Source organism: Crocuta crocuta, unplaced genomic scaffold (assembly GCF_008692635.1).
Source record: "Crocuta crocuta isolate KB4526 unplaced genomic scaffold, BGI_CrCroc_1.0 scaffold30, whole genome shotgun sequence".
Taxonomy (NCBI): Eukaryota; Metazoa; Chordata; class Mammalia; order Carnivora; family Hyaenidae; genus Crocuta; species Crocuta crocuta.
Genome location: NW_027528345.1, coordinates 5,814,849 through 5,840,751, shown reverse-complemented (window position 1 = coordinate 5,840,751; position 25,903 = coordinate 5,814,849). Strand labels below are relative to the sequence as shown.

The window sequence follows — 25,903 nt, the reverse complement described above, 5'->3', positions numbered from 1 at the left end:
AAATTAAACTGGAAAAATGTCCAGATTCTGTTTTTTTTCCCTTGAAAATTACAAGAATAGAGCTAAAACATCCCCCTCATCCTATTATAGTATAATATAGCACATATTTCTCTGCTGGAGACTCAGACTCTGCCCTTTAATTATTCTGATAGCTAGCTGTGTAGCAACCTGTTAAGAGAATTCAGAATCTATTTGGATGGAAAGTGAAGAAACTCAATTGATCTTTGGAGCAATTAACATTTTAATCCATTTTGAAATTCTTACTTTTTAGTATGGGCATTACATATTGTTATTCAAAACTTACCTCAGAATTTTAGGTCTATGTTAAAAAATATTATGTGCAATTGACCTTGAGTACACTTTTGCCCGTGGAAGAATTAGGCCTCAAATGACCTCGCTGTTTTGGTGCCAGCCTGTAGGTGGGAAGGGTGGGTAGAGCCGGCTTGAGTGCTTGAGTGTGGTCAACAATGGAGGGGGGCGCTCTTTTTCTCTTGCCCAGGCTCTGCCTTCTGCTTATTTCTCTCCCCTCTCTCTCTGCTCTCTTTCTCTTATTCATCCATCCACCCACCCACCCATCCACCCACCTACCTATCATCTCTTCTTTTCAGCGTGGGCAGGCCCCTCGCTCTGCTGCCCTTCTCTCCTGCTTTGTGCTTGTCCTGGAGAACCGGGGCCCGATTCTCTGCGCTCTCTGGCAGGGGGCGCGCAAGGGCCCGGAGCTGTCCAGCAGTTCCAGGATAAGTTCTCCCCTGCGCTTTCCGGGCCGGGGAAGTGCTCCAGCGCCCCGCCCCAGGCAGGGAACCTCTGCGCTAGGGCTCGCAGGGATTTCCAGGCTCGCCTCCCGCCTCCCCCAGTCTCTTTCTATTTCGTCCGGCCCCACCAGGAGAGTCTAGCTTGCTCCGGCAGCCCTCCTCCGCGTGCCCCGGAGAGGGAGTTCCTTTTTCCGTCCCCGGGGCTGCTTCCGAGCCCAGCGTACAATACGCGGGCTTCCCTCCTTTGCCTAAAGGGCGGGCGAGCGCGTCTCCTAGCCTTGCCTTCTGCGACTGGGTGGTCCTTTCTCTCCGTCTATCGTTCAAGACACGCGCCCCAAATCAAGGGGTGAGAGCAAAGACCGCCCCTCAACTTAGCACCTTGAATTTAGATCTTTCGATCCCGAAAGGGGGTTGGCGTTGCCCGGGCCGGAGAGTGAGGGCGGGGGTAGGAGGGCGGGGCTGCAGCAGCTCCGGGGGCTCGCTAGACGGGGCTTGGAGACCGAGGAGCCCCGAGCAGCAGAGGGACGCTGAGCGCCGGGCCTCGCCCTCGGCACTCCCTCCCTGCTTCTCGTCTCCCCGCCTCCCCGGGCCTGCCCCGCCCGTTCCGGGGGTGCCGTCTCTCCTCTGCGCGTCTCCGGCGCTCTCTCCATTGTCTCTGCCTTTACAACAGGTTCGCGCGGCTGGGAAGACGGGCGGTGCGAGAGGCCACCCCACCCCCGGCTTTCCTGGGGCCGCCTCCCTTCCTCTGGGGGTGTCGTGACTTCGGCTGCTTTTATTCAGCTCGCGAGCTAATTCCCTGGCGGAGCAGCCCCGGCCGAGCCCGCCCCCTGCCTCTGGGCCCCGGCTCTGCCAGCGCTGCCGCCTCGGCTCTGCGTGTGGGAATGATGCGCGCACTGGAGGGTCCAAGTTCTTCACGTGCCTGGGGGGTCCTCCCATTTTTTTCTTAGGGAACCAAACGTATTCATCCTACTAATCAGTAAATGCGAGACAGCGGCAGGAGACACAAACGCTCTTTTCCCGCTTGATTCCGAGAACCTCTTCGATTTTTATTTTTATTTTTAAAGAGGGAGACGATGGACTGAGCAGATCCACACCATGGAGTCTCGGGTCTTACTGAGAACATTCTGTTTGATCTTCGGTCTCGGTCTTGGAGCAGGTGAGTGGCCCAGAGCTGGGGCGGGGAATGGGATGGCCCCCGCCTCGAGGCAGCCGGGAGCTGGTTGGGGATGCCTTGCTTTTCCTCAATCCGAAGTAGGTCTGGAGTGTAGAGCTTGGAGTAGGGGGTGGGTTTGCACTTGGATTTTTCGGTGCTTGCCTTGGAGGCGCTAGGGCCGGTCACACCCTTAGTCTGGGGTCTGAGAGCTGAGGGGGAACTTTGCACTGAGAGGGGTTTAAAGTAGGTCAGGGAAATGGGACTGGGTGCTCCGCTATTTAAAGCTTGGCTGCTGATCTCAGGTAAGGCTTTGCATGGTGGAGGAGGGAGTCACCTCCCTTCGTCAATTCCCAATTATTATTTCTAGCCGCGGTTCTTTGCTGCCCTGGAGGAAGAGGCTTGTATTTTGATGGAGATTTTTCTTTCTCCCCCACCCTCCCACCAGTTTGGGGGCTTGGTGTGGACCCCTCTCTGCAGATTGACGTCTTGACAGAGTTAGAACTTGGGGAGTCCACGACTGGAGTGCGCCAGGTCCCCGGGCTGCATAATGGGACGAAAGCCTTTCTCTTTCAAGGTATGGAGTGCGTGCAGAGTCCCCAGTGCGCTTTCAGTTCCGATAACCCAGGAGGCAGTTGGCCTCATGGCGACTCCTAACTTCTGTGTCGCCTCATGGATGATGACAGTATCTAGAGCTGAGAGATGGAGGGGTTAACGCGACAGACACACAGCTTCCATCTCTTTTTAAGTGGTTTGGTTTTTCTCCCCTCCCGCCCCCACCTCCTTACTTTGTACTCTTGCCAGTTCTAATGGATAGTTCCTTAATTACTGTACAGAAACTCTGATGGCAGATGGTTGATTTTAGAGTCTGGGGAACAATGAATTATAGCACAAACGCCTCATTTGGGTGAAATTGATTTAGGTAGAAAATAGAATAGCTTAATCTTAGTTAAGACACTGCTCTCTGAAAGTTTCAGATACAATGGTGCCTGGTCGGGAGGAATTTCTTTATGTGGAGTAGCTTTCTGGAAAAATGAATACCTTTCAATAATTTTATCTACTGTATATCGCAAACATACTATATTTAAAACAATTCCTCATTGAAAGGTCATGATTCTACTCTATCAGTGTCAAGAGAAAGAATAATATTCTCTTAAATATGATTTTGAAAGTCTTTCAAATAACTTTTAATTCAAAGGTATATCATGTATCATCACTAACTGTATACTTAATATTATAAAACTTTTAAGTCAGTGGACATTGGCTATGCACAAATGTCTACATTTTAATTTATATTTAAAAGTAAAGTTTGAAGCAAATTCTATACATCAAGCTGTCACCTTTGGCTTACCAAATCTTTTGAATATTGCTTGGTTTGTGGAAAGATGTAATATGAGATTTTAAAAGGTAGCTAAATACATACAGAAAGATTTGTTTCACATATGGTGAAGTACACATGAAGGCAAAAGAGAAATGAAGTTTGGTTTAACATATCTGATGAATTGACTAAAGCGTCTTCACCCCAGCCACCCAGAGTTTTCTTTTGTGATTTTGGTGCCATGGCTTCATAATTACTAAAGAGCTGGATATGCAAAAGAAAACCACTTCAGCAAATCTGCCACCGAGAAATAGAAATAAAATAAAACTTGCATGTCTCTGTAGCGGTGTTGTTGCCTGATATAGCCAGTAAGTGTCACCATGGACAGTAACAGTAAAGCTCACAATGGGAGAAGGAGGAAATTGACATGTGCTGCATTTATTTACAAGTTTACTCTTACAAAAAATGAAAATGTAATTTTTCTGTTTTAATTATGGTGAGCCCACTAAGTATTTCTATTGTGTTAAATATTTGTGATGATATTTTATTTACTTAAAGGTCTTTGGGGGGAGGTGCAGTTTAGGTATTGAATCCTTTAAAAAGAATGACTAAATCTAATAAAGGAAATAAGACTAGACTGTCAGCAAAATTCACAAAGTGGAAGAGAAGTGTCATTAGGGATAAGCTTCTGTTTTTTTCTTTCTTTTTTTCTTCTTCTTTTTAAAACTGCTGATTTTCAATCCCTGTGAACTGGAAGCAAAGTTATTTCAGGACTGCTAATTTGAGTAACTGAAAAGCTTTACAGAAGCTAAAGCTCCTAATAAACAAATGATGTTGAAGTGCCCTTAAAATTTCCAAAGCTCCTTTCAATTATACTAGTGTTCTTCTTACTTTCCTGGGAAGAGTATCTGAGTTGTCACAACTAGAAACCTTCAGGACTGTGATTTTATGTTCTCGTGCTAGACAATTAGACAGTTTCTAGGAAATCATTTCAAGGCACAAATATCTTTTCCTGGTTAATTTTTTAAAGCAATATTTAGCAAAATAGTTAGCTATTTTTAGCAAAATTTAAAGCAACATTTAGCAAAATTGCCAGTTCTTCAAGGTAGGCATTGTGTTGCAAATGAATTGTCCATTGTAACTACTTATCAATGCGTATCAATGAATTGTTTTTATTTCCTTGTTGGTACCAAGCCTTACACGTAGAGTAAATGCCTAACAAATCTAGTTTTTGAGAACTGAAGATGTAAAATTTCATTTCCTGCCAAATTATGAGCCTTATTTCATATAACCAATCAATCAGCAAGTATTTGTTGCCTGCTGTGTTTTCAGTAGGCATATATTACTCATCTATTGATTATGGTCTAGTAACTTCTCTTATTCTAAGATTTAGATTATGAAATTGACCACAGGTGGACCTTTGACTTTGCTCGGTAGTTCTGCATTACCTTGGAAATGTCTTTTCTCTGCTATTACAAAGTGTTGCAAAGAAGTCAGTTCTGACTCCTACTGCTTCCACAGGAATTCCATGGCTTTTAGAGAGACAAAAGCTTTTAGACTCTGAAGATTTGATGGATTTGATTTATGGTGAATTGAGGGAGATACAGATATTTTTGTATAGTGTGTAAAATATCATAGGGGGATAGTAACAAATTATAAAACTTGTGAGATGCTCTTAGATTTCATATGAACCTATCAGATAATTTACTTTGTGCTATCAGATATGTTCTATGTAGATGGAAGAGATTTTGAACCATTAAATTTCTCCTGCAGTGATAAAACCATCTTCTTTTGTCTCTTAGTTTTAAAATAAGAAATCTCAGCATATAATTTCCCAATGATTTTTGCTCATTTAATATTCCTTCTCCTTTTGGCTACCTCATTATTCTTTTTGGTGCTATTTAAGATGCTTATAATTCAGTGCTTTTTGAAACTATAAATAACTTTTGTAAGTTACTGTGCAATATGAATCTGTTATTAATAATTATATTTTATATATGACAATAAAAGCAAGTGGAAATATATTTCAAAGTCATACCTGCTTTTATCATAATAGCGATTGTAGTATCAGTAAAATTGTTTTGTTGTTGAAATTTTATTTGTAGCTGAATTGGAAATTGAAGTAAGATGCTAAATTAGATCATCCTTTAATAAATGTGGCTTTTTATCTGAGCCAGTTATAATCATTTTCAAAAGGAAAAAAAGTATCCAAGCAACAGTTTGGAATCTACATCAAAATCTAAGTATTTCTGGCTACAGTCTGACTCATATCCACAAAAATACATTACATTTTAAAAAATAGAGGACTGAATGCTGACAGTGAAAAAGACCTCTGAAAGCTTGTAAAGAATTCTGAAATCTTAAGGACTAGTGTAGTTGTAAGTAGCATTCTACCTACTTACCTTGTTTAAGGTCTAGGAAATATTTGTAAAGATAATGTTAAAATAATGCTCTTTTTTTTTCTCTTTGCATGGGAGGCCAAGAATGAGAGCATAAGAAACACAGTTCTAGCACTTTCTAGCAACGTTAGCATGATTTTTAGATCTTTGGTCGTAACACTTTCTCTGGCCATGTTCCCAAAGTTGATAGTTTCATCTGTTGGTTTAATAAAATTTCTTCTAAGGTGTTCACAGATTTTATGATGTCATTAATCCCCACAAGAGAAGTAAGATAAAATCAAAGCACATTTTTTTTACTGAGTTGGTAATTTAAAAATAAGTTTAGTAGTTATTTTTAAAGAACCTTAAAATTTTAAAGGGAAAAATTGTCCACAAGTCTACCCTTAGGTCAGTATTTAAAAACAGGACTGAAACTGGACATTTGGGGATGGGCCATTGACTTTAGTAGGCAAAGGTAACTGCATTAAGAAAAGTGAGGTTGCAATAAGTATTTGTGAATATGATGGTCAGTGGACATTCATGGTCTGGGGACAGTGGGTCATTGGTGTGCCAATAATATAGAATACCACAGTGACAAAGAGATGGGCTTAGAAATCAAGATAGACCCAAGTGGAACCTCATTAGTTGTTTTACTATGGTGAAGTTACTCAATTTCTCTGAACTTCAGCACCCTCAATTATAAAATTAATGTTATGAGGATTAAAGGAGATATGTTCATTCATTTCAAAAAAGTTTTGTTGTGTAATTGTATTCTGCTAGGTGTTAGGCATAAAGCATAGGAATAAGTTAGAACTTTACTTTCAGAGTATCTTAAAGATAGTCATTAAACAAACAATTACACTGATAATTTAATCACTATTAAGGTAATTGCTATGAAGAAAAACTAAGAATGCAATGGGAATCTATACTCTAGGGAGTCACAGGATCATGGAGACTATCTTTGAAGAAAGGTCATTTAAGCTGATAACTGAAGTATTGTTAGTCTGTAGAAGAGGGTCCCTGAGGATTCAGAGAGGGAGAATCACAGAGACAAAGGAGACAGCATGAATAAAGATCCCAAACCTGGGATGAGCATTGTGTATTTGAAAAAAATAGAAGAAATTCAGAGTAGTGGAAGCATATGATTGTAATATGAAATGACCACAAATGAAGAGAGCAGAGACCGCATTACAGGGTAGGCCATATTAATATAAAAGAATTGAAAATTTATCATTACATAAAGATATATTGTGGTAGATAAAATAATGGTCCCTCAAAGATGTTCATGTCCTAATACTAGGAACCTGAGATTATGTTTTGTTACATGTTAAGGGGGAATTATGATTGTATGTAGAGTTAAGGTTGCTAATCAATTGACTTTAACTTAAAAAAACTATTCTGGATTATATCAGTAGTCCCCATGTAATCCCAAAGGTCCTTTAGATCTGGAAGAGGGAGATAGAAGAGTCAGTGTCAGTGATGCAGTGAGAGAATGACTCGACCTGCCATTGCTAGCCTTGAAAATAAAAGTAGGCTATGAGCCAAGGAGTGTGGGCAGTCCTGAGAAGGTGAAAAAGGCAAGAAAATGGATTTTCTCTTGCAGTGTCCAGCACTGCTGACACTTGATTTTAGCCCATTTCTGACCTTCAGAATTGTGAGATAATAAATTGTGTTGACTTAAGCCACTAAACTTACGGTGATTTTTTTATAGCAGCAACAGGAAACTAATACAGACTTTGATATATGGAAGTGGGGACTGCTGTAAGGAATACCTAAAAATGTGGAAGTGGCTTTGCGATTGGGAAATGGGCATAGACTGGAAGAATTTTGAAGAGCATTATAGAAAAAGCCTAGATTGTCTTGAACAGACTGTTAGGAACAATATGGCGATGACAATTCTACTAGGGAGGATTCAGAAGAAAATGAAGAGTGTGATAGAGAATACCTAAGTCACCTTAGAGAATTCCTAAATTGCCATGAACTGTTGGTTATGTGGACATTAAAGACACCGCCCCTGAGAGCTTATATAGAAATCAGGAACATGCTATTGCAAACTGGAGGAAAGGGGGTCCTTGTTATGTAGTGGCAGGAAGCTTAGCTAAATTGTGTCCTGCAGTTTTGTGGACACAAGCAAAGCTTGTAAATATGGACTTAGGTATTTAGCCGAGGTGATTTATGTGCATAGTGTTGAAGGCAGCCTAGGTTTTTTGTACTGCTTCTTCTAGTAAAAAGTGAAAGAGGCAGATTGAGGGTAGAACTATTAAGCAGAATTTTACCAGAACTTACTATTTGAGAAATTCTCAGCCTCCCAGATTGCGAATGATGCTAAAGTGAGGAGATTTACTGTCAGGAATGCCTGCTCTGTATAGAAAGCTGATGGTGTGGCTGGAAAACCTTTTGCTAGGGTCTCAGAGGTAAGGTCAGAGTATTCAGTCAGAGAGAGGGCTCTGAAGAAATTGAACCTGTAACTCATGGATTCCCTCAAACATCTCAGTTCTGAGAAGCCAGTTATAGAGATAAATTTAGCTGAGAAATATCTGTGGAGGAGCCTCTTGTCTAAGGGAGTAAATCACCATGACACATATGGAGGACCTATGTGGTTCTTGAGAATATTATACCAGCAAAAATGCAACTGGCTGGGTCAGAAAAGGGAAGTGAGGATGCAGTAAAACAACAAATAAGCTAATTAATCTACTCAGCTGCAAACACAAACCACCTTTTGTGAAAAAGTAAGGTTGACTAAGAGGGTAGAACTGAGAGCCCAGAAGGCACAGCTGAGATCCTAGAGGGTGGAGCCAAGGACCACAGAGGATTAGTCCCAGACTTTGAAATCAATATAATTTTGCCTAGTTGGACCTCAAAGTTGCATGAGGCTGATGTCTAATTTTTAAACGTCTATTTTCTCCCTTTTTGAATGAGAATGTCTGTAATTTTTATCCCATGTCTATTGCACCATTGTATTTTGGGAACAGTCATCTTGTTTCTTGAGTTTGACAGATTTCACAGATGGAAAGAACTGTGTTTCGGGATGGATGGTGCCCAAGGTCTCAATTGTACCTAATTTAGGTGTTGACTCTTGGGGCTTTTGAATTGATAAGATTTAGACCAGATTTAAACTGTGAGTTGATGTTCTACTGAGTTGAGACTTCGGGGACTTTTGGATAGAGTGACTGTATTTTGCATGTGGGATGAATGTGAATCTTTGGGTGTGAAAGACAGGCTGGGGTAAGCTGAATAACCATCTCCCAACCGTTTACATACTAAACTCTCAGAACCTGTAAATGTATTATGTTACTTGGCAAGGTGGGGATTAAGATTGCAGAAGCAATTAAGGTTGCTAGGGCACCCAGGTGGGTCAGCTGGTTAAGCGTCTGACTATTTTGGCTCAGGTCATGATCTCACAGTTCATGGGTTCGAGCCAAGTCCGTCTCTGTACTGAGTCCGCTTGGGATTCTCTCTCTGTTTTTCTCTCTGTCTCACTGCCCCTCCTTAGCTCATGCACACTTGCTCTCTCTCTCAAAATAAATAAACATTTTAAAAAAAGAAGTAGTTAAGGCTGCTAATCAAGTGACATCAATTATGGAGATTATCCTGGATTATCTGAGTGGGTCCCATGTAATCATAAGGACACCTTAACTATGGAAGAGGGAGGTAGAAGTATCAGTGTTAGTGTGATGCATTGTGAGAAAGACTTCATTGGTCATTGCTGACTTTGAAGTTGGAAGGTAGTTGTGAGCCAAGGAATGTGGGAAGCTCCTAGAAGCTATAACAACCAGAAAAAAAAAAAGGGACTTTTCTTTTAGAGCCTCTAGGAGAAACATGGCCCTGCAAACACCTTGGTTTTAACCTAGTGAAATTCATTTTGGACTTCTGACCTCCAGAACTCTGAGATAATAAATTTGCGTTGATTCAGCCATTAAAATGATATGTTACAGCAACCATAAGAAACCAATGTCTATGTTTAATATTAGCATCCATTTGTTTTGTAACTGAATTAAACTTTCTTTTGAGCCTTCTTTCTGCTATGCATGAGAGTGTGTTTGTAGGGTTGTTGAAAACATGAATTAGGCAGTTAAAGTTATGTTAGGCATTTGTGGTTTAAAATCGTTTCTGGGGTACCTGGGTGGCTCAGTCAGTTAAGTGTCCGACTTAAGCTCAGGTCATGATCTCACGGTTCATGAGTTCGAGCCCTGCGTTGGGCTCTGTGTTGACAGCATGGAACCTGGAGCCTGCTTCGGATTCTGTGTCTCTCTCTCTGTCTCTGCCCCTCCCCTGCTCATGCTCTGTGTCTCTCAAGAATAAATAAACATTAAAAATTAAAAAAAAAGAATGCAGCTAAAAATCAATGAAAATTATGTCTTAGTGTTTATATGACAAAATGTATGTAATCATTTAACTATGAGTTAATAATTATAAGAAAAAGTAGAGCAAATCGAGCAAAATCAAGTGGTTTTTGTGTGTGTGTGTATTTGTTTTTGCAAAAACATGTGAGAGCTCTCCCTTTACCCTTTTAATGCAAAACCATTATGTTTTGATATTTGTCATAATGGTAAAATTTTTACTTTTATTTTAAAAAATTTATCTACCTGTGTTAGACCACCAGAACTCAGTGCCTTTCTGTGTCATTTGAACATTTTTATTACATGTTTTTTTATCGACTCTGAAAATTTTCATCTTTTGCTAGCTAGAGGTTTCAGAATCAACATTGAAGAGGTAGATGTATGTGCAAACTCATTTTATAAGCAAACCCTTTTAGTGGATATTTTTGTTATGATGACTTTTGTTTCCCTATGTAAACTCATTTGTTGAAACTCAGATATGGGCCACTGTAATTAAAAAGAACCAGGGAGAGAGCTGGTGGGAAGAAAAGTGGAGTATGACTCTTCTCTTTCCCGTTTGGCCTGCTGCCAGCCACTGGGCACTCGGACAATTGTTTACTGAGTCGTTCGTCGTGGCACCTCTGCTGACATTCTTCATTCTGGGGAAGGGATGGGGAACCCAGGCAACCGCATATCTTTCCCTACAAAGGGAAGATTTAGAATGAGGACAGCAGACCACTGCTCTGAAAGGTCATACTCTAATGGCCTGGACATAGGGAAGAAGTGGTGGAAGGAACTGTAAATTCATACTGAGACACAGTATTAGTTGGGTCCATGGACTCCTGAGCCAGACATGTGGTGTTTAATTCCTTTGCTTACTAGTTGTGTGACCTTGATCTCTTTCTTAACTAATCTCTGAGATAAAAACAGTACTCTTTCTTAGAGTTGATGTGTAGATTATGTGGATGAAACTGACATTTACCAAATATTTAATGTATGTTAAATATGTTTTTGATTTTAGGATTAGTAGTGGCAAGCCATGCTCCTTGGAGTATTTTAGGGACTTCCAGGTAGAACTGGTGGATTTTGTGAGGGAGCTAAGGTGAGGTGATTTTCACATGGGAGAGAAAGACACATGGAGGTACATTGGAGTGGGGGAGAAACTGGCCCTGAAGCATCTTAAGTTCTGTTTTTGCTGTCTTGGCTCTACGGGTGGAAGAGAATATGCAGATGTGGGTGGAGAGGAATGAGAGCACATGGCAGATTCGGAGAGGAAGAAGTATAATCTGCCCTGTTGCACCACTGTTCAGAAGTGGGGGGGACCACAGAGAAAACCCACAGAAGAAGATTCATAGCATAGCTCCTCTGTAGGCACCCAAACACACACTACTTTTTAAGGCATATTGAAAGTTTAGCTTAGTGTTTGAGTTGTGAGGAGAAGTGTTAGTAGTTCTGAGAAACAAATGACATGATGGCATTACTTGGCTCTGGTTTCCTTGGCAAGGTGGGAACAGATGGTGGAGGATAATATTTTAGGAGTCTTGAATGGTAGCGCAGGGGCCTGTGTTAATGTTGATAGAACTGGTCTTGTGGATCCTCTGTGAATTGGGGTCACTTTCCTTACATTTCCTGGTACTTCTTTGGCTTCTTCTCTTAACTATTTTGCTGGCATTTACTGTTTATGTCTATCGTCCAGAGTCCCTGTGTCAAGTTTTTATCCCAGTGGCCCCCTGAGACTCTGGTCTTGGGTGACCTACTGTATTGTTTCCCTACTAAGACTGTAAGATCCCTGGGGAAATGGTCATGTCCTACGTCTCTTCTGGCCACCAACAATTCTATGCCAGTTCCTTCTCTGCTTCTTCCTGATTTATTTTTCCTTTTACATATTTCTCAGGACTTAGCTAAGCTGTCACTTTGGCTACAACTCCTTCCTTTGGTGGAATTATTGTTTCTTCCTCTTTGTTTTCTTACCATCTTCTATTAAAACAACCATCTCACTGTATTACTTTATTATTTTTTTAAATGTTTTATTTATTTCTGAGAGAGAGAGAGAGAGAGAGGCAGCATGAGCAGGGGAGGGTCAGAGAGAGAGGGAGATACAGAATCTGAAGCAGGCTCCAGGCTCTGAGCTGGCTGTCAGCACAGAGCCCGACACGGGGCTCGAACCCAAGAACCATGAGATCATGACCTGAGTTGAAGTCGGATGTTTAACCGACTGAGCCACCCAGGTGCCCCTGTATTACTTTATTAAAGCTTTTTTTTAACATAAAAAAATATGACCAGTTTTCTTTTCATTGCTACTACTTCCCTGATCCAAGCTACCCCTATCAGCTGGATTATTGCAGTAACCTATTATGTGGTGTTCCTGCTTATACTCTTGCTCCTCTGTACGCTGTTCCCAACAGAGCTGCTAGAGTGATCTTTATTATTTTTATTAATTTTTTAAATGTTTATTTATTTATTTTGCAAGGAAGTGTACAGAGAGAGTGGAGACAGAATCACAAGTAGGCTCTGTACTGTCAGTGGAGAGCCTGACCCAGGACTGTATCTCAGGAACTGTGAGATCATGACCTGAGCCAAAATCAAGTTGGACACTTAACTCACTGAACCACCCAGGTGCTCCCAGAGCAATCTTTTAAAAATGCAATGCATATTATGTTACTGGTTTGTCCCATTCACTGGTTCTTCATTTCACTCAAAAGATAAAGTTCTTATTATGTCCTACAAAGACCTGATGAACAATTTCACCACCCCATTACTTTTCTGGCCTAATCAGTTTATCCGTTTCTTTGCTCACTTTGCTTTAACTCCACTGGCTTCCTTGCTGCTTCTCAAACAGGCCAGTTACTCTTCTGCCTCAGGGCCTTTGCACTGGCTGTTTGCCTGGCATTCTTCTACCCCCTATATCTGCATGTTTCCCCCTGCTCTTCATATGTTTTCTCAAATATCAATTTTTTAAGTAAGGTCTACTCTCACCACTGAGTAAAATTGCACTTAGTCCTGGGGGCGCCTGGGTGGCTCAGTCGGTTAAGCATCCGACTTTGGCTCAGGTCATGATCTTGCAGTTGGTGGGTTTGAGCCCCACGTCGGGCTCTGTGCTGATAGCCAGCTCAGAGCCCGGAGCCTGTTTCAGATTCTGTGTCTCCCTCTTTCTCTGACCCTTCCCTGCTCACTCTGTCTCTCTCTCGCTCAGAAATAAATATAGCATTATAAAAAAAAAATTCAGTTAGTCCTGTTCCTCACAAGTACTCTTGATACTCCTTATTCTGATTTGTTAGTGTCTGTAGCATTTATCATCTAGCATGCTATATAATACACTTATATATCATTTGCTGTCATTTGTTTATCATCTGTCTCTGCTGCTAGACCATAAGCTCCAGAAGAACAGGAACTTTTGAATGCTTTATTCACTGATATGTAACCCATGTGCCTAACATACAGTAAGAACTCCATAAAAATTGTCCCATGGATATACTTATTTTGCTGACTAGTTTGTTATCTCCTTAAGGCTTGTTTCTTCTTGTAGTGTCCTGACTATCACAGCAGCACATGTAACGTGCTCGGGCAAACATAGGTAAGTGAATATTTGTGGTATTGAATTGAGTCCAATTTTCATTGCAAATCTGATTTTTTTTGGGTGACATGATTATATTTTACATTTATGTAACTTTAAAGAAGACTAAAGAGCTCTTCTTCTGACTCAAAACACCTACTACTTTCTTCTTTAGTCATGGGAAAAGGTAAGAAGGGTGAAAGGCATGGAAAAAAGGTAGTTGTGCTTAACTTAGTGCTCTGAAGTATTCTGAGGTGACTTTGGCATTCCCAGATACAGTGTGGTGCAGAGGAAATGTAGACATGTTGAGGAATGTGGACATCCCTGTGCTTCTTGACAGCGAGAGTTTACAATCTGAGGCTGAATTATTGTGAATTCAGCATTTAGCAGAGATGCTCATATGCATATGAAAGTACTGAGAAACATTTCAAAGGCAAATAAGGATTAATTTGGATTATCTATGCCGTAGTACTTCTCACTACTGCAAATAAACCAAACTGGAGTACATCCAGAGAAAAGCAACCAGGGAGTTGAAAGTGTTGGAAACCATATCTGATGAGGAATGGTTGAAAGAGCTTGGAATTTGGAATTTTAGCCTGTAGAATAAAAGAGAGTGGGGATGTGACTTTTTTTTTTTTCCATATTGGAAGGATAGTCATGTACAAGAGGACTTAGGTTTATTTTGTGTTGTTCTACAGCAGTGATTCCCAACTGTCAGCCTGATGATCAATGGCTTATTGACTGCCTTGTTAAAAATGACTCCCTGGTCTTCCTATACTAACTAAATCCATATCTATAGGGGTGAATCCTAGGAATCTATATTTTAAAAAAAATTCTGTGATTTTGAGGTTCAGCCAAGCTTGTGAACCATTTCCTAGAATTGAGCCATCCTACAAATAGAGTAGCTACTAGCCATGTGTAGCTATAGAGTACTTGAAATGTGCCTAGTGCAAACTGAGATGCAGTGCAAGTATAAAAATCCATACAGGGTTCTAAGACAGTATGAAAAGAATGTAAAATGTCAATATTTTATATTATATTTTGAAATAATATGGATAGTGGTCAAATAAATGTATTATTAAAATTAAAATTACCTGTTTCAGTCATTAAAATCATTCATCCATTCATTTATCCATTCTGTTCAATAAACATACTTCTTTTGTTCTTTTTTTTACAAATAGTTTATTGTCAAGTTGGTTTCCATATAACACCCAGTGCTCATCCCCACAAGTGCCCTCCTCCATGCCCATCATCCCCCTTCCCCTCTCCCCTACCCCCATCAGTCCTCAGTTTGTTCTCAGTATTCAAGAGTCTCTCATGGTTTGCCTCCCTCCCTCTCCCCAAGTATTTTTCTCCTTCTCCTCTGCCGTGGTCCTCCGTTAATTTCCTCCTAATCCACCTATAAGTGAAAACATATGGTATCTGCCTTTCTCTGCCTGACTTATTTCACTCAGCATAACACCCTCAAGTTCCATACACATTGCTACAAATGGCTAGATTTCATTCTTTCTCATTGCCATGTAGTATTCCATTGTATAGATGAAACACATCTTCTTGATCCATTCGTCAGTTGATGGACACTTAGGCTCTTTCCATGTTTTGGCTATTGTTGAGAGTGCTGCTATGAACATTGGGGTACATGTGCTCCTATGCATCAGCATTTCTGTATCCCTTGGGTAAATTCCTAGCAGTGCTATTGCTGGGTCATAGGGGAGTTCTGTTGTTAGTTTCCTGAGGAACCTCCACACTGTTTTCCAGAGGGGCTGCACCAGTTCACATTCTCATCAACAGTGTAGGAGGGTGCCCATTTCTCCACATCCTCACCAGCATCTATAGCCTCCTGATTTGTTCATTTTAGCCATTCTGACCGGCATGAGGTGGTATCTCACTGTGGTTTTGATTTGTATTTCCCTGATGATGAGGGACACTGAGGATCGTTTCATGTGTCTGTTGGCCTACTGGATGTCCTCTTTGGAGAAGTGTCTGNAAGGAGGCTGTTTCCTGCTTTCTCCTCTAGGGTTTTGATGGTTTCCTGTCTCACATTCAGGTGTTTTATCCATTCTGAGTTTATTTTGGTGTATGGTGTGAGAAAGTGATCTAGTTTCATTCTTCTACATGTTGCTGTCCATTTGTCCCAGCACCATCTGTTAAAGAGGCTGTCTTTTTTCCATTGTATACTCTTTCCGGCTTTGTCAAAGATTAGTTGGCTGTATGCTTTTGGGTCCACTTCTGAGTTCTCAATTCTGTTCCATTGGTCTATGTGTCTGTTTTTGTGCCAATACCATACTGTCTTGATGATGACAGCTTTGTAGTAGAGGCTAAAGTCTGGGATGGTGATACCTCCCGTTTTGGTTTTATTTTTCAGTATTACTTTGGCTATTCGGGGTCTTTTGTGGTTCCATACAAATTTTTGGATAGTTTGTTCTAGTTTTGAGAAGTATGCTGGTGCAATTTTGATTGGAATTGCATTGAATGTGTAGAGTGCTTTAGGTAGTAATGACATCTTAACTATATTTATTCTTCCTATCCATGAGCATGGAATGTTTTTCCATTTCTTTGTGTCTTCTTCAATTTCCTTCATAAGTTTTCTATAGTTTTCATCATACAGATCTCTTGTATCCTTGGTTAGGTTTATTCCGAGGTATTTTATGGTTTTTTGTGCAATTGTGAATGGGATCAGTTTCTTGATTTCTCTTTCTGTTGCTTCATTGTTGGTGTATAAAAATGCAACTGATTTCTGTACGTTGATTTTGTACCCTGCAACTTGGCTGAATTCTTGGATCAGTTCTAGTAGGCTTCTGGTGGAGTCTGTCGGGTTTTCGATGTAGAGTATCATGTCATCTGCGAAGAGTGAAAGTTTGACTTCCTCTTTGCCAATTCTGATGCCTTTGATTTCCTTTTGTTGTCTGATGGCTGATGCTAGGACTTCCAGCACTATGTTAAACAACAGTGGTGAGAGTGGACATCCCTGTCCTGTTCCTGATTTCAAGGGGAAAGCTCTCACTTTTTCCCCGTTGAAGATAATGTTAGCTGAGGGCTTCTCATACATGGCTTTTATGATGTTTAAGTAAGTTCCTTCTATCCTGACTTTCTCTAGAGNATCAAGAAGATGTGGTTTATCTATACCATGGAATACTACATGGCAATGAGAAACAATGAAATCTGGCCATGTGTAGCAACATGGATGGACCTTGAGGGTGTTATGCTGAGCGAAATAAGTCAGGCAGAGAAGGACAAATATCATATGTTTGCATGTATAGGAGGATTAGGAGGAACTTGACAGAGGAACAAGGGGGAGAAGAAGGGGGGAAATGGTGGGGGAAAGGGAGAGAAGCAAACCATGAGAGACTCTTGAATGATGACAAAAACTGAGGACTGATGGATGTGGGGGGGAGGGGGGAGGGGCATGGAGGAGGGCACTTGTGGGGATGAGCACTGAGTGTTATGTGGAAACTAATTTGACAATAAACTATTAGAAAAAAATAAAACGTTTAAAAAAAATATGGATTTAGATTCATTGTGTTCTTTGTAGGATTCATGCTTGTGGTGGTGTCTCTGGTACCTTGTGTTCTTTGCAACATTTCCCTCATAGAGTTCCCCTTAGGATTTCTTGCAGGGCTGGCTTAGTGGTGATGAATTCTTTCAATTTTTGTTTATTTGGAAGACCTTTATCTCTCCTTCTATTGTGAATGACAGGCTTGCTGGATAGAGGATTCTTGGCTGCATTTTTTTTTTCTGTTCATCACATTGAAGATTTCCTGCCATTCCATTCTGACCTGCCAACTTTCAGTAGATAGGTCTGTAACCACTCTGATACGTCTCCCTTTGAATGTTAGGGCTCTTTTATCCCTAGCTGCTTTCAGAATTCTCTCTTTGTTCTTATATTTTGCCAGTTTCACTATGCTATGTTGTACGGAAGATCTATTCAAGTCATGTCTGAGAGGAGTTCTCTGTGCCTCTTGGATTTCAATGACTGTTTCGTTCCCCAGATTGGGGAAGTTCTCAGCTATAATTTGTTCAAGTACTCCTTCAGCGCCTTTTCCTCTCTCTTACTCTTCTGGAATTCCTATTTAGGGATATTGTTCCATTTGATTGTATCACTCAGTTCTAGAACTCTCCTTTTGTGCTCCTGGATCAGTTTATTTCTCTTTTTCTCGGCTTCCTCTTTTTTATAATTGTGTCTTCTAATTCACCTATTCTCCTCTCTGCCTCTTCAGTCTGTGCATTGGATGCCTCCATTTTATTATGTACCTCAGTCATAGATTTTTTAATTCATCACAACTATTTTTAAGCTCCATAGTCTTTGTAGCAATAGCTTCTATGATGCCTTCCATGCCTTTTTCAAGCCCAGCAATTAATGTTATGACTATTGTTCTAAATTCTTGTTCAGTTATTTTGCTTGTATCTGTTTTGAGCAGTTCTCTCGCTGTCATTTCTTCCTGTAATTTCTTTAGAGGAGAGTTCTTCTGTTTCATTTTGGCTAGCTTTCTGTCTCTTGTTTGTTTTAAAAGCTTGTCATGTGCTCTACACCTGCGAGTACTTCTGTATTAAAGAAGGCTCAGTGACTACCCAGGGCCTGTCTGTTTAGGAAGTGTTCTTTTAATGGTGTCTCTTGGTCTCTCTTGTTGAGATTTTGAGTATTTTATTTCCCTACTTGTAGTGGTATTTGGGACTCTCCACCATATGTACTTTAGCTTGTTTCTTGAGGTAGCCCTGGAAAGGAAAATAGACAAACACACAGGGAACAAAGGCACACAAACGCACAGACAAATCAGACGAACAAGCAAACCATAAAGGAAAAAGAAAAGAAAAGAAAAGAAAAAAAATCCAAAAGACAAGGACAGTCTAAAAGCATAAAACCAGAATTCCCAGCTACAAATAAAGAGCAGAGTGTATACAGTGTTGATGGAAGAGCATGTACAAAGAGAGAAATGACAGGGTGGGGAGGAAGCGAAATTGGAAACGAAATGACCAGGCAGAGACACTAAGAGGCTTGATTCAGAGGGAGAAAGAGGTGAATATGGTTAGAGGGGAGGAGAAAGAAATGAAGATAATATTACTCGGAGAAACTACATAGTCTGATTACTCCAGAGAGAGACAGAGACAGAGACAGAGAGAGAGATAGGTAGCAGTGGAGGTGTAGAATATACATCTAGGGAATGGATTAAATGTGACTGTATAAGCAAACCAGTGACCAGAGTGCCCAGTCCAGCAGAGGTGAGGGATATGAATGAGACAAGGGAAAATATATATGAATAGAAAGAATGATCTACAGTTAGTCACAGCAGTGCATCCGTGCATCCATGGTGGTCTTGCCCCAGTCTCTGGTATTAAAAAAAAAAAAAAAAAAGCAGCTCTCTAGCAGAGATGGGTATGGTTTGGTGTAGGCCGGTCTTAGCCTCCACTGTTGCCCCACTGGTGGCTCCCTGAGATCTTGCCTGGGTGGTTGTGGGGAGAAAAATGGTGTTGCCTCAGTCCCTTCTTGAACCCAGCATTGCAAATCACTCTTTTGGGTTCGATCTCCCTGTGCCGCGGGTGTAGCCAGGGTGGACAGTGTTCTATGTCCCAAGCCCTGCCTCATTTCCGGGTCTTAGTCTGCACGCTTCATTGATGCAGCTTGAAATATAACCCTGCACGCCGGGCCGCTTCCCTGCCAGGAATCAAGCTGGGAGAGCAGCGGAGCAGTTTCTCCTGGCGCCGCCTGCAACCGGGGCACCCAGCCCAAAATCGACACCACAGCTAGAAATAGGATCACGCTCAGTCCAGAGCCGAGGTTTTTCTCTTCTCCAGGGACAGTTCTGTGAGCAGTTTCAGCCACTCTTTCTCTTCCCCTCAACTCACCGTGGCTCCCCGAGAAGGGGGTTCCCTCCCCTCCCTCTCTTCTCTGGTCCCGGCCCACTTTTATCTTTCTCAGTTCGCACTCACGCACCTATGAGGTTGTCTTCTCAGTGGACTCTGTCTCTCTTCCTCCCAGACTCCTGTGGTTCAGTGTCCTATGGCTTCAGGCCTCTGAGAGATGGGGGCGAGCGAAATGTACGGAGCTCCCTACTTCTCCACCATCTTGCCTCCCTTCTCCAGGACCCCTGCTCTTAACAACTCAGTGGCCCAGCTCTCTACCCCAGCACTGTTCCTGGCCTGGATAGGGAGGGTCTCCCTGTCCCGGGAGCTTCCTAGCTTCCTAGTGCTAATTGATCCAATAAACACAGTTCTAATAATATTCAAAGAGATCAAATGACCTGTTGCAGGACAAAGTTCCAATAGGGTGTTGGTGAGGATTAGACTAGACACTTTCCAGGGTTACTTTAGTTCCAACTGAAATTAAATTATTCTCTTTTCCCTTTTAATTAACTGCTCATTTTACTGTAACGTCTGATGTCCAGAACATCGTCTTTTTCATCTGTCTGATAATCCTTAACACCCTTGTCGGAGCAGTTACCTCTTAAAAATGGATCTTGGATCGTTCCAGTACTCTTACTAAAGTTTGCTACTGAGAGGTAGCCTGTCATTTAGTACCGTGTATCTATTTTGTAAGTATGTGTATGTGTATCTGTTTTGTAAATATTCATTCTTACAAAATGGTAGTGATCCACTTTATTTCTTCCATACACTGGTGTGTTAGCATTTAATCTATTTTGCTTGTCTATTTAAGTAGAGAGTCCCCTAGGCAAGCACTATGTCTAATTCTGTGTTCTTACAGTCTAACATATTGTACTGATGGACTATTAAATGTCCCAGAAAAAGTGCCAAATAGATTAAGTATTTCAGAGGGGAACATAACCTATATTTTCAGAATGTATTTAAATTTCCGGCAGTAATTGGTAGCTGAACGTCCTCACTGTGAGTTGTGTGTGTTGACATACACTTGTAAATGAGCAGAGCTCTTCCTGGAGACTGACAGATTGTTAAAAAGAAAATAAAAAAGGTATATGAAAATGGTTGTTCTGTGCCACCAATGAGATGCAGTGCTCTTAGTGCCTGAATGTGGAACCTGTCGACTTTGGAGGAGAACATGTTGCCCACTGATGTGGTTTGCTGTATCCTTACTATCTTTCATCAAATTGCTAATTGTACTATAAATATAGATTCATTTAAAGTGTCTGAGCACTCCAGAGAGACAGCTTATTTTATGATACCAGCGTTCATATGTTTGTTCTGCCTTCAGAGGCTGATTTTCAAAAGTTCTGTTGAAATTTAAGTATTAGCGTTATTGCTTTTGTTAATACTTTCCATCCTCTGATGTTCAGAGTGAATTTATATAGGATGCTTAATGGATAATTTAATTCAAGCATCTTAGAGAAATATTGTTGACTCTAGGCTGTGTGTTTTTTGTCTTTCAGATGAAAACAGAGGGACTTTTCATGATAGAAAAAGAAATATTATATACAAATAAAGGGGAGAAATGCTTTAAAATATCTGAAAGAAGGGATTGTTGAATCCAAATTTGAGTCTAAAGAATTCAAACTTGGGCTTGTGTGGGGTTTTAGTACATTTAATGCTTCATTATTATTCTGAAAGAAAACACACAAATGACTTTACCACATCCTTTAACTTAAAATTCAAAGGTCAGAAACTGGAGCTCACTTTAATTGACTTTTTAAATATTTCTATCTCAAATCTGCATCGCCATTTGCCATATCCTTTACCAGATTCTTCTTGGAGTTTATCACTAATTTCTATAGTAAACAATAATCCTAAGCAGACAGGACAGTGTTTTAAATCATACTTTTTATAAGACAATTATGTTATGAGTTGAAATGAAGAATTGTTTGAAGTTTAAATGAATTAGGTGTAAGAACTTGAGCTGGAGTGGGAAGTTGCAGTATGGGAATTTGCAAGAAGTTGGCCCTGTAGAGGGAAAGAAAAGGACTCAGAAGGGATGTATATTTATTGCCACTCACCTTGAAGACACAAAGACTCTGTGCAGAGGTCAGTTTTTTAAAAGTCGCTACAAAAATTTCATTATCCTTATCATAAATGCCTCTCTACAACAAAGCATCTCATAGTAGATATTCATCCCTTTGCTGCTGTGGGTCCAATTTTTAATAATTGGTTGCATTTACAGTGAAAATAGTGTAATTTAAATTGTTCTTTGATAACACACTTCCAAATTAGATCATGTTTTAGAGACTAATGGAAAAAAATGAGTATTCACTCTGCGAATCATTGACCAAGCAGGAAACTGTCGAGTGGGGAAGAGCCCACCTATTTAATGGATGATTACTTTCTCTTATTTTGGTCAGCAAATTAGTAAAGTCAGAGGGCGAGGTTGGGAAGGGACCAGATAGGCTGTGGAAACTTGCAGGCTCAGGCTTATTTCTAAAGCTTACAGGACTGATGTTAATTACACAGGCATCAGACAAGAAAAAGCGGGGTTTTAAGTAAATAGTATCCTAGCTGCCTTATGAAGAAACTGGAAGGAATGTTTAAATTGTAGCCATCTGTGTGTAACAAAGATTTTCTCTCATGGGAAAATATAGACTAGAGGAACAAATGCAGAACCACCTCATTTTAGACTTTCTGAAGTTATAACATAGCCATGCAACAAATGTGCACTACTGAGAGATATTGGAGGATTCATTTTCTTACCACACTGTCTTAATAGAAGGAGTGGGTAAGAAAAATATGATTTGTCAACATTTTTTTAATCTTGTATGTTGATATATGACTCCACAGAAGGGAAATATCAAATCATTAAATTGAAATAGACTGTTTCAGGTAAAAGGCTCTCTGTTAAAAAAATAAAGGAGGAAATCAAATGCTCTGTTGATGTTGATGACTAGTACACAATGAACACATTTATATTTTAGTGGATTCAATGGAAAGGACTCAAGATAAATCTATACGAATATCAGAGGGGACAATGGAAAGTGTGAAAGAAATGTTTTAGGTTCTCACTGCAGAGAGACTTGTTTTTAATTAAAGTAGAATGGAATGTACTTCCAAAGAAAAGATCAAATGTTTTTGAAGGGCGAAATCTGTCCTTGTGGCATTGTAGATACCGAGGAAGAACAAGATATGGCATCAGACTCCACAAAACAGATTCAGCTGTCAGGACATGATGCATGAAAAGACCTGGGTACTGTTGGCGCTGGAGCTGGGTCTCTCTGGCGCAGATTGATGCTAACATTTGAAACTGAAATAGGCCATTTTGCACATGGTGCATCATCCCTCTCTAGGAGAAATGGGGCTTATAATAAATGTTAATCAGCGACTATTCCCTCCTCCAGATAGACTCGTTAAGCATTTTTGCATTTTGATTTTGAAAGCACTATTATCTTTGGAGCTATAGTTTAATTTTATCTATAGCTATAGCTGTAAATAAAAAAAATACTGGTAAAAAGTGAAAATGACAGCAAAGGGGTGCCTGGGTGGCTTAGCCAGTTGAGCGTCTGACTTCAGCTAAGGTCATGATTTCGTGGTTCTTGAGCCCGGCATCGGGCTCTCTGTGGTCAGTGAAAGGCCTGCTTTGGATCTTCTTCTGTTCCCTTCCTTCTCTGCCCCTCCCTCATGGCACGCTCTCTCTCTGTCTCTCAAAAATAAACATTAAGAAAAAAGATGGTGACAGCAAAATCATAAGCAGAATGCTAGAAAAGATTGAAACATAATAATATTTGACTTCATCTATGCCATTCTATTTAATATTACCATGTACTAACAGTGGTTGGTTATTGGTTGGTTATTTTTTTATGTATATACCTTGTTACTGACATGCAATCATTAGCAAAAAATACAAATTTGGGCTTGTCTGAAGTTTTATTCCATTTCATTTTTCACTTTTATTCTGAAAGAACATGCATAGCAATGATTTTATCAAATCTCTTACCAAATTCTTCCTGAAGTTTACCATTAATACTTATTCATAAGTGTGAATTCTTTACTCTCCTTGATTTATGGTGATGGATGGTGGTGGTTGGGTGAGTTTGGAAGGCTAACCCAGTCAGAAGTTGTTTACTATTTCCAGGATAGTAGTGTGCTGACCAGATCGCTTTAGGTATTTCTATTATAAATAAGAACTTGTTAGGGCTTCCTTGTTGATTCTTTGAATAAAAAAGGAAGCACTGCTGAATTACTTGATTAACGTGACATGGATAGCATATTTGCCTAATTTCATTCATAGTCTTATAAATGTGTTCATGCAACAGAGATATTTTAAGTATACTGTCTGTGAGACAGACCCCCACATTCTCTTAATAACGACAAAAGCAAAATCCCGTTTTTTTGTTTCATCTGATTGCTTCATCTGGATTTACCACTTTCCTCCAAAATAGCACTTTATTTTTCCTGATCTCTTTGGCTGTTCTCTTTTGTTGACAACTACATTATTGTCATCATTGTCAAAGGTTTATAGGGTCCCTACAGGCTCCATTTAATGGTGTTGCCCGGGCTTTGTTGCCAGTCCCTATCATTTCAAATTATTTATTCCTTTTATTACTGTTATCCTGTATTTCTTTTTTTTTTTTTTTAATATTTTTTATTTATTTCTAGGAGAGAGAGAAAGAAACAGCGTGAGCAGGGGAGGGTCAGAGAGAGAGGGAGATACAGACTCTGAAATAGGCTCCAGGCTCTGAGCTGGCAGTCAGCACAGAGCCCGACGTGGGGCTCGAACCCACGAACCGCGAGATCATGACCTAAGTGAAAGTCGGACGCTTAACCGACTAAGCCACCCAGGCGCCCCTATTGTCCTGTATTTCAAGTTGGGAAATTTTGCAACAACTCTGAGAGACTCTAGTTTTATAAATTTACTTTATTCAATGAGCTGTATCAATTGCTTTAGTATATACTTCTGATACTAACTTTTTACAGAATAAAGCATTATTATTTTGTATTGATACTCCCTTTGATAAATGAAGGCTTACTCTCTAAATGTAATCTTTAAAATTATAGCAAATAACCTTTAATAATGATTTATTTACAGAACATTACTATAGCTTTAGAGCAAATAAAAATATTTTTTAAATGTATGAATACCATTAAAAAATTACCAAGCAGTGCATAGAATAGACATTCTTCTTATTCCATCTCTTACGCTTTTCCACTTATATAGAGACTTCTTATACTCAATTCATTTTTCTTCTTTTGGAATTATTTATGTCTACATTGCCTTTATAATCATGAAAAAATAATATATTTTTTTCAGAACCATTCAGTTTGTAGTTTTTCCTCTCAAAATGATCATTATTCCCTATGGAATTAGGTCCATCTACTTTTTAGTTATAAATATTGTCATTGTGATGTAATTAACTTGCAATTGAATGTACAAATTTTTAATGTTTGAGGGGCGTCTGGGCGGCTTAGTCAGTTAAGCGTCCGACTTCAACTCAGGACATGATATCACGGCTCGTGAGTTTGAGCTCTGTGTTGGGGTCTGTGCTGACAGCTCAGAGCCTGGCCCGGAGCCTGCTTCAGATACTGTGTCTCCCTCTCTCTTTTTTCCTCCACCATTTGCACACTGTCTCTTTCTCAAATATAAATAAACATTTAAAAAAATCTTGAGTATTTGATACATTTCGATAATTGTGTAATCATGTAATCACTACCCAAAACAAGACCTAGAACATTACCATTTCCCCAGAAAGTTCCTTCTGTCCCTTTGCAGTACATTTTTCACTCCATCATCCACATGATTTCTTATGTGATAGATTGAGTGCCTATATTTGGGTTTTATCTAAATGGAATCATGCAATATGTACTTCTTGATGTCCGGCTTCTTTCACTTAGCATAATATTTTTGAGATTTACCAATGTCATTCATTGGTAAATTCCTTTCCTTTTTGGTAAAGGCATTTACCTAAATTGGTAAATTCATTCCTTTTTGTGGCTGAGTATTGTTCCATAATATGAATATACCACTATTGCTGAGTATTATTTCATTGTATGAATATACCACTGTCGCTGAGTATTATCTCATTGTATGAATATACCACTGTTGATAAGCATTTGCGTTTCTAGTTTTTGGCTTTGTGAGTATGGCTGCCATAAATTTGTTTCTACAGGTCTCTTTTGGACATAAGCTTTTGTGTCTCTTGGGGTAAATACTTAGGCAAGGAATTGCTGGGTAGATGTATTTAACTTTCTAAGAAACTGCCAAACAGCTCTCCAGAGGTAGTTGTACCATTTTGAATCATTCTGGACTCCTACAGAAATGCTCCACATTTTCATGAACATTTGATTTTGATAGTCTTTTTTAATGTTTATTTATTTATTTTGAGAGAGAGAGGGAGAGAGCATGAATGGGGGTAGAGCAGAGAGGGAGGGAGAGAAGGAAAAATCCCAAGCAGGCTCAGTGCTGTCTGCATAGAGCCCAGCACAAGGCTTGAACTCATGAACTGTGAGATCATGACCTAAGCTGAAACCAAGAGTTGGCCACTTAATCAGCTGAGCCACCCAGGTGCCCCCGTAGTCTTTGATTTTAGCCATGTTTGTGGGTGTGAAG

General features: G+C 40.1%; 1 protein-coding gene across 2 annotated transcripts in view; it reads left to right on the top strand.

The window, feature by feature from the left end:
* The first annotated feature begins 1,401 nt into the window (after positions 1-1,401).
* The window catches only part of NELL2 (neural EGFL like 2), a 324,036-nt gene continuing 299,534 nt past the window's right edge, over positions 1,402-25,903 (top strand). Inside the window, exons 1-2 of one of the 2 annotated variants that reach the window (XM_077753241.1) lie at positions 1,402-1,908; positions 2,351-2,479. In XM_077753241.1, coding sequence (XP_077609367.1) covers positions 1,848-1,908; positions 2,351-2,479 — 190 coding nt within the window. In that variant the 5' untranslated portion in view covers positions 1,402-1,847. The remainder of the gene's footprint in view (positions 1,909-2,350; positions 2,480-25,903) is intronic. The other variant, XM_077753240.1, reaches the window with a different exon arrangement.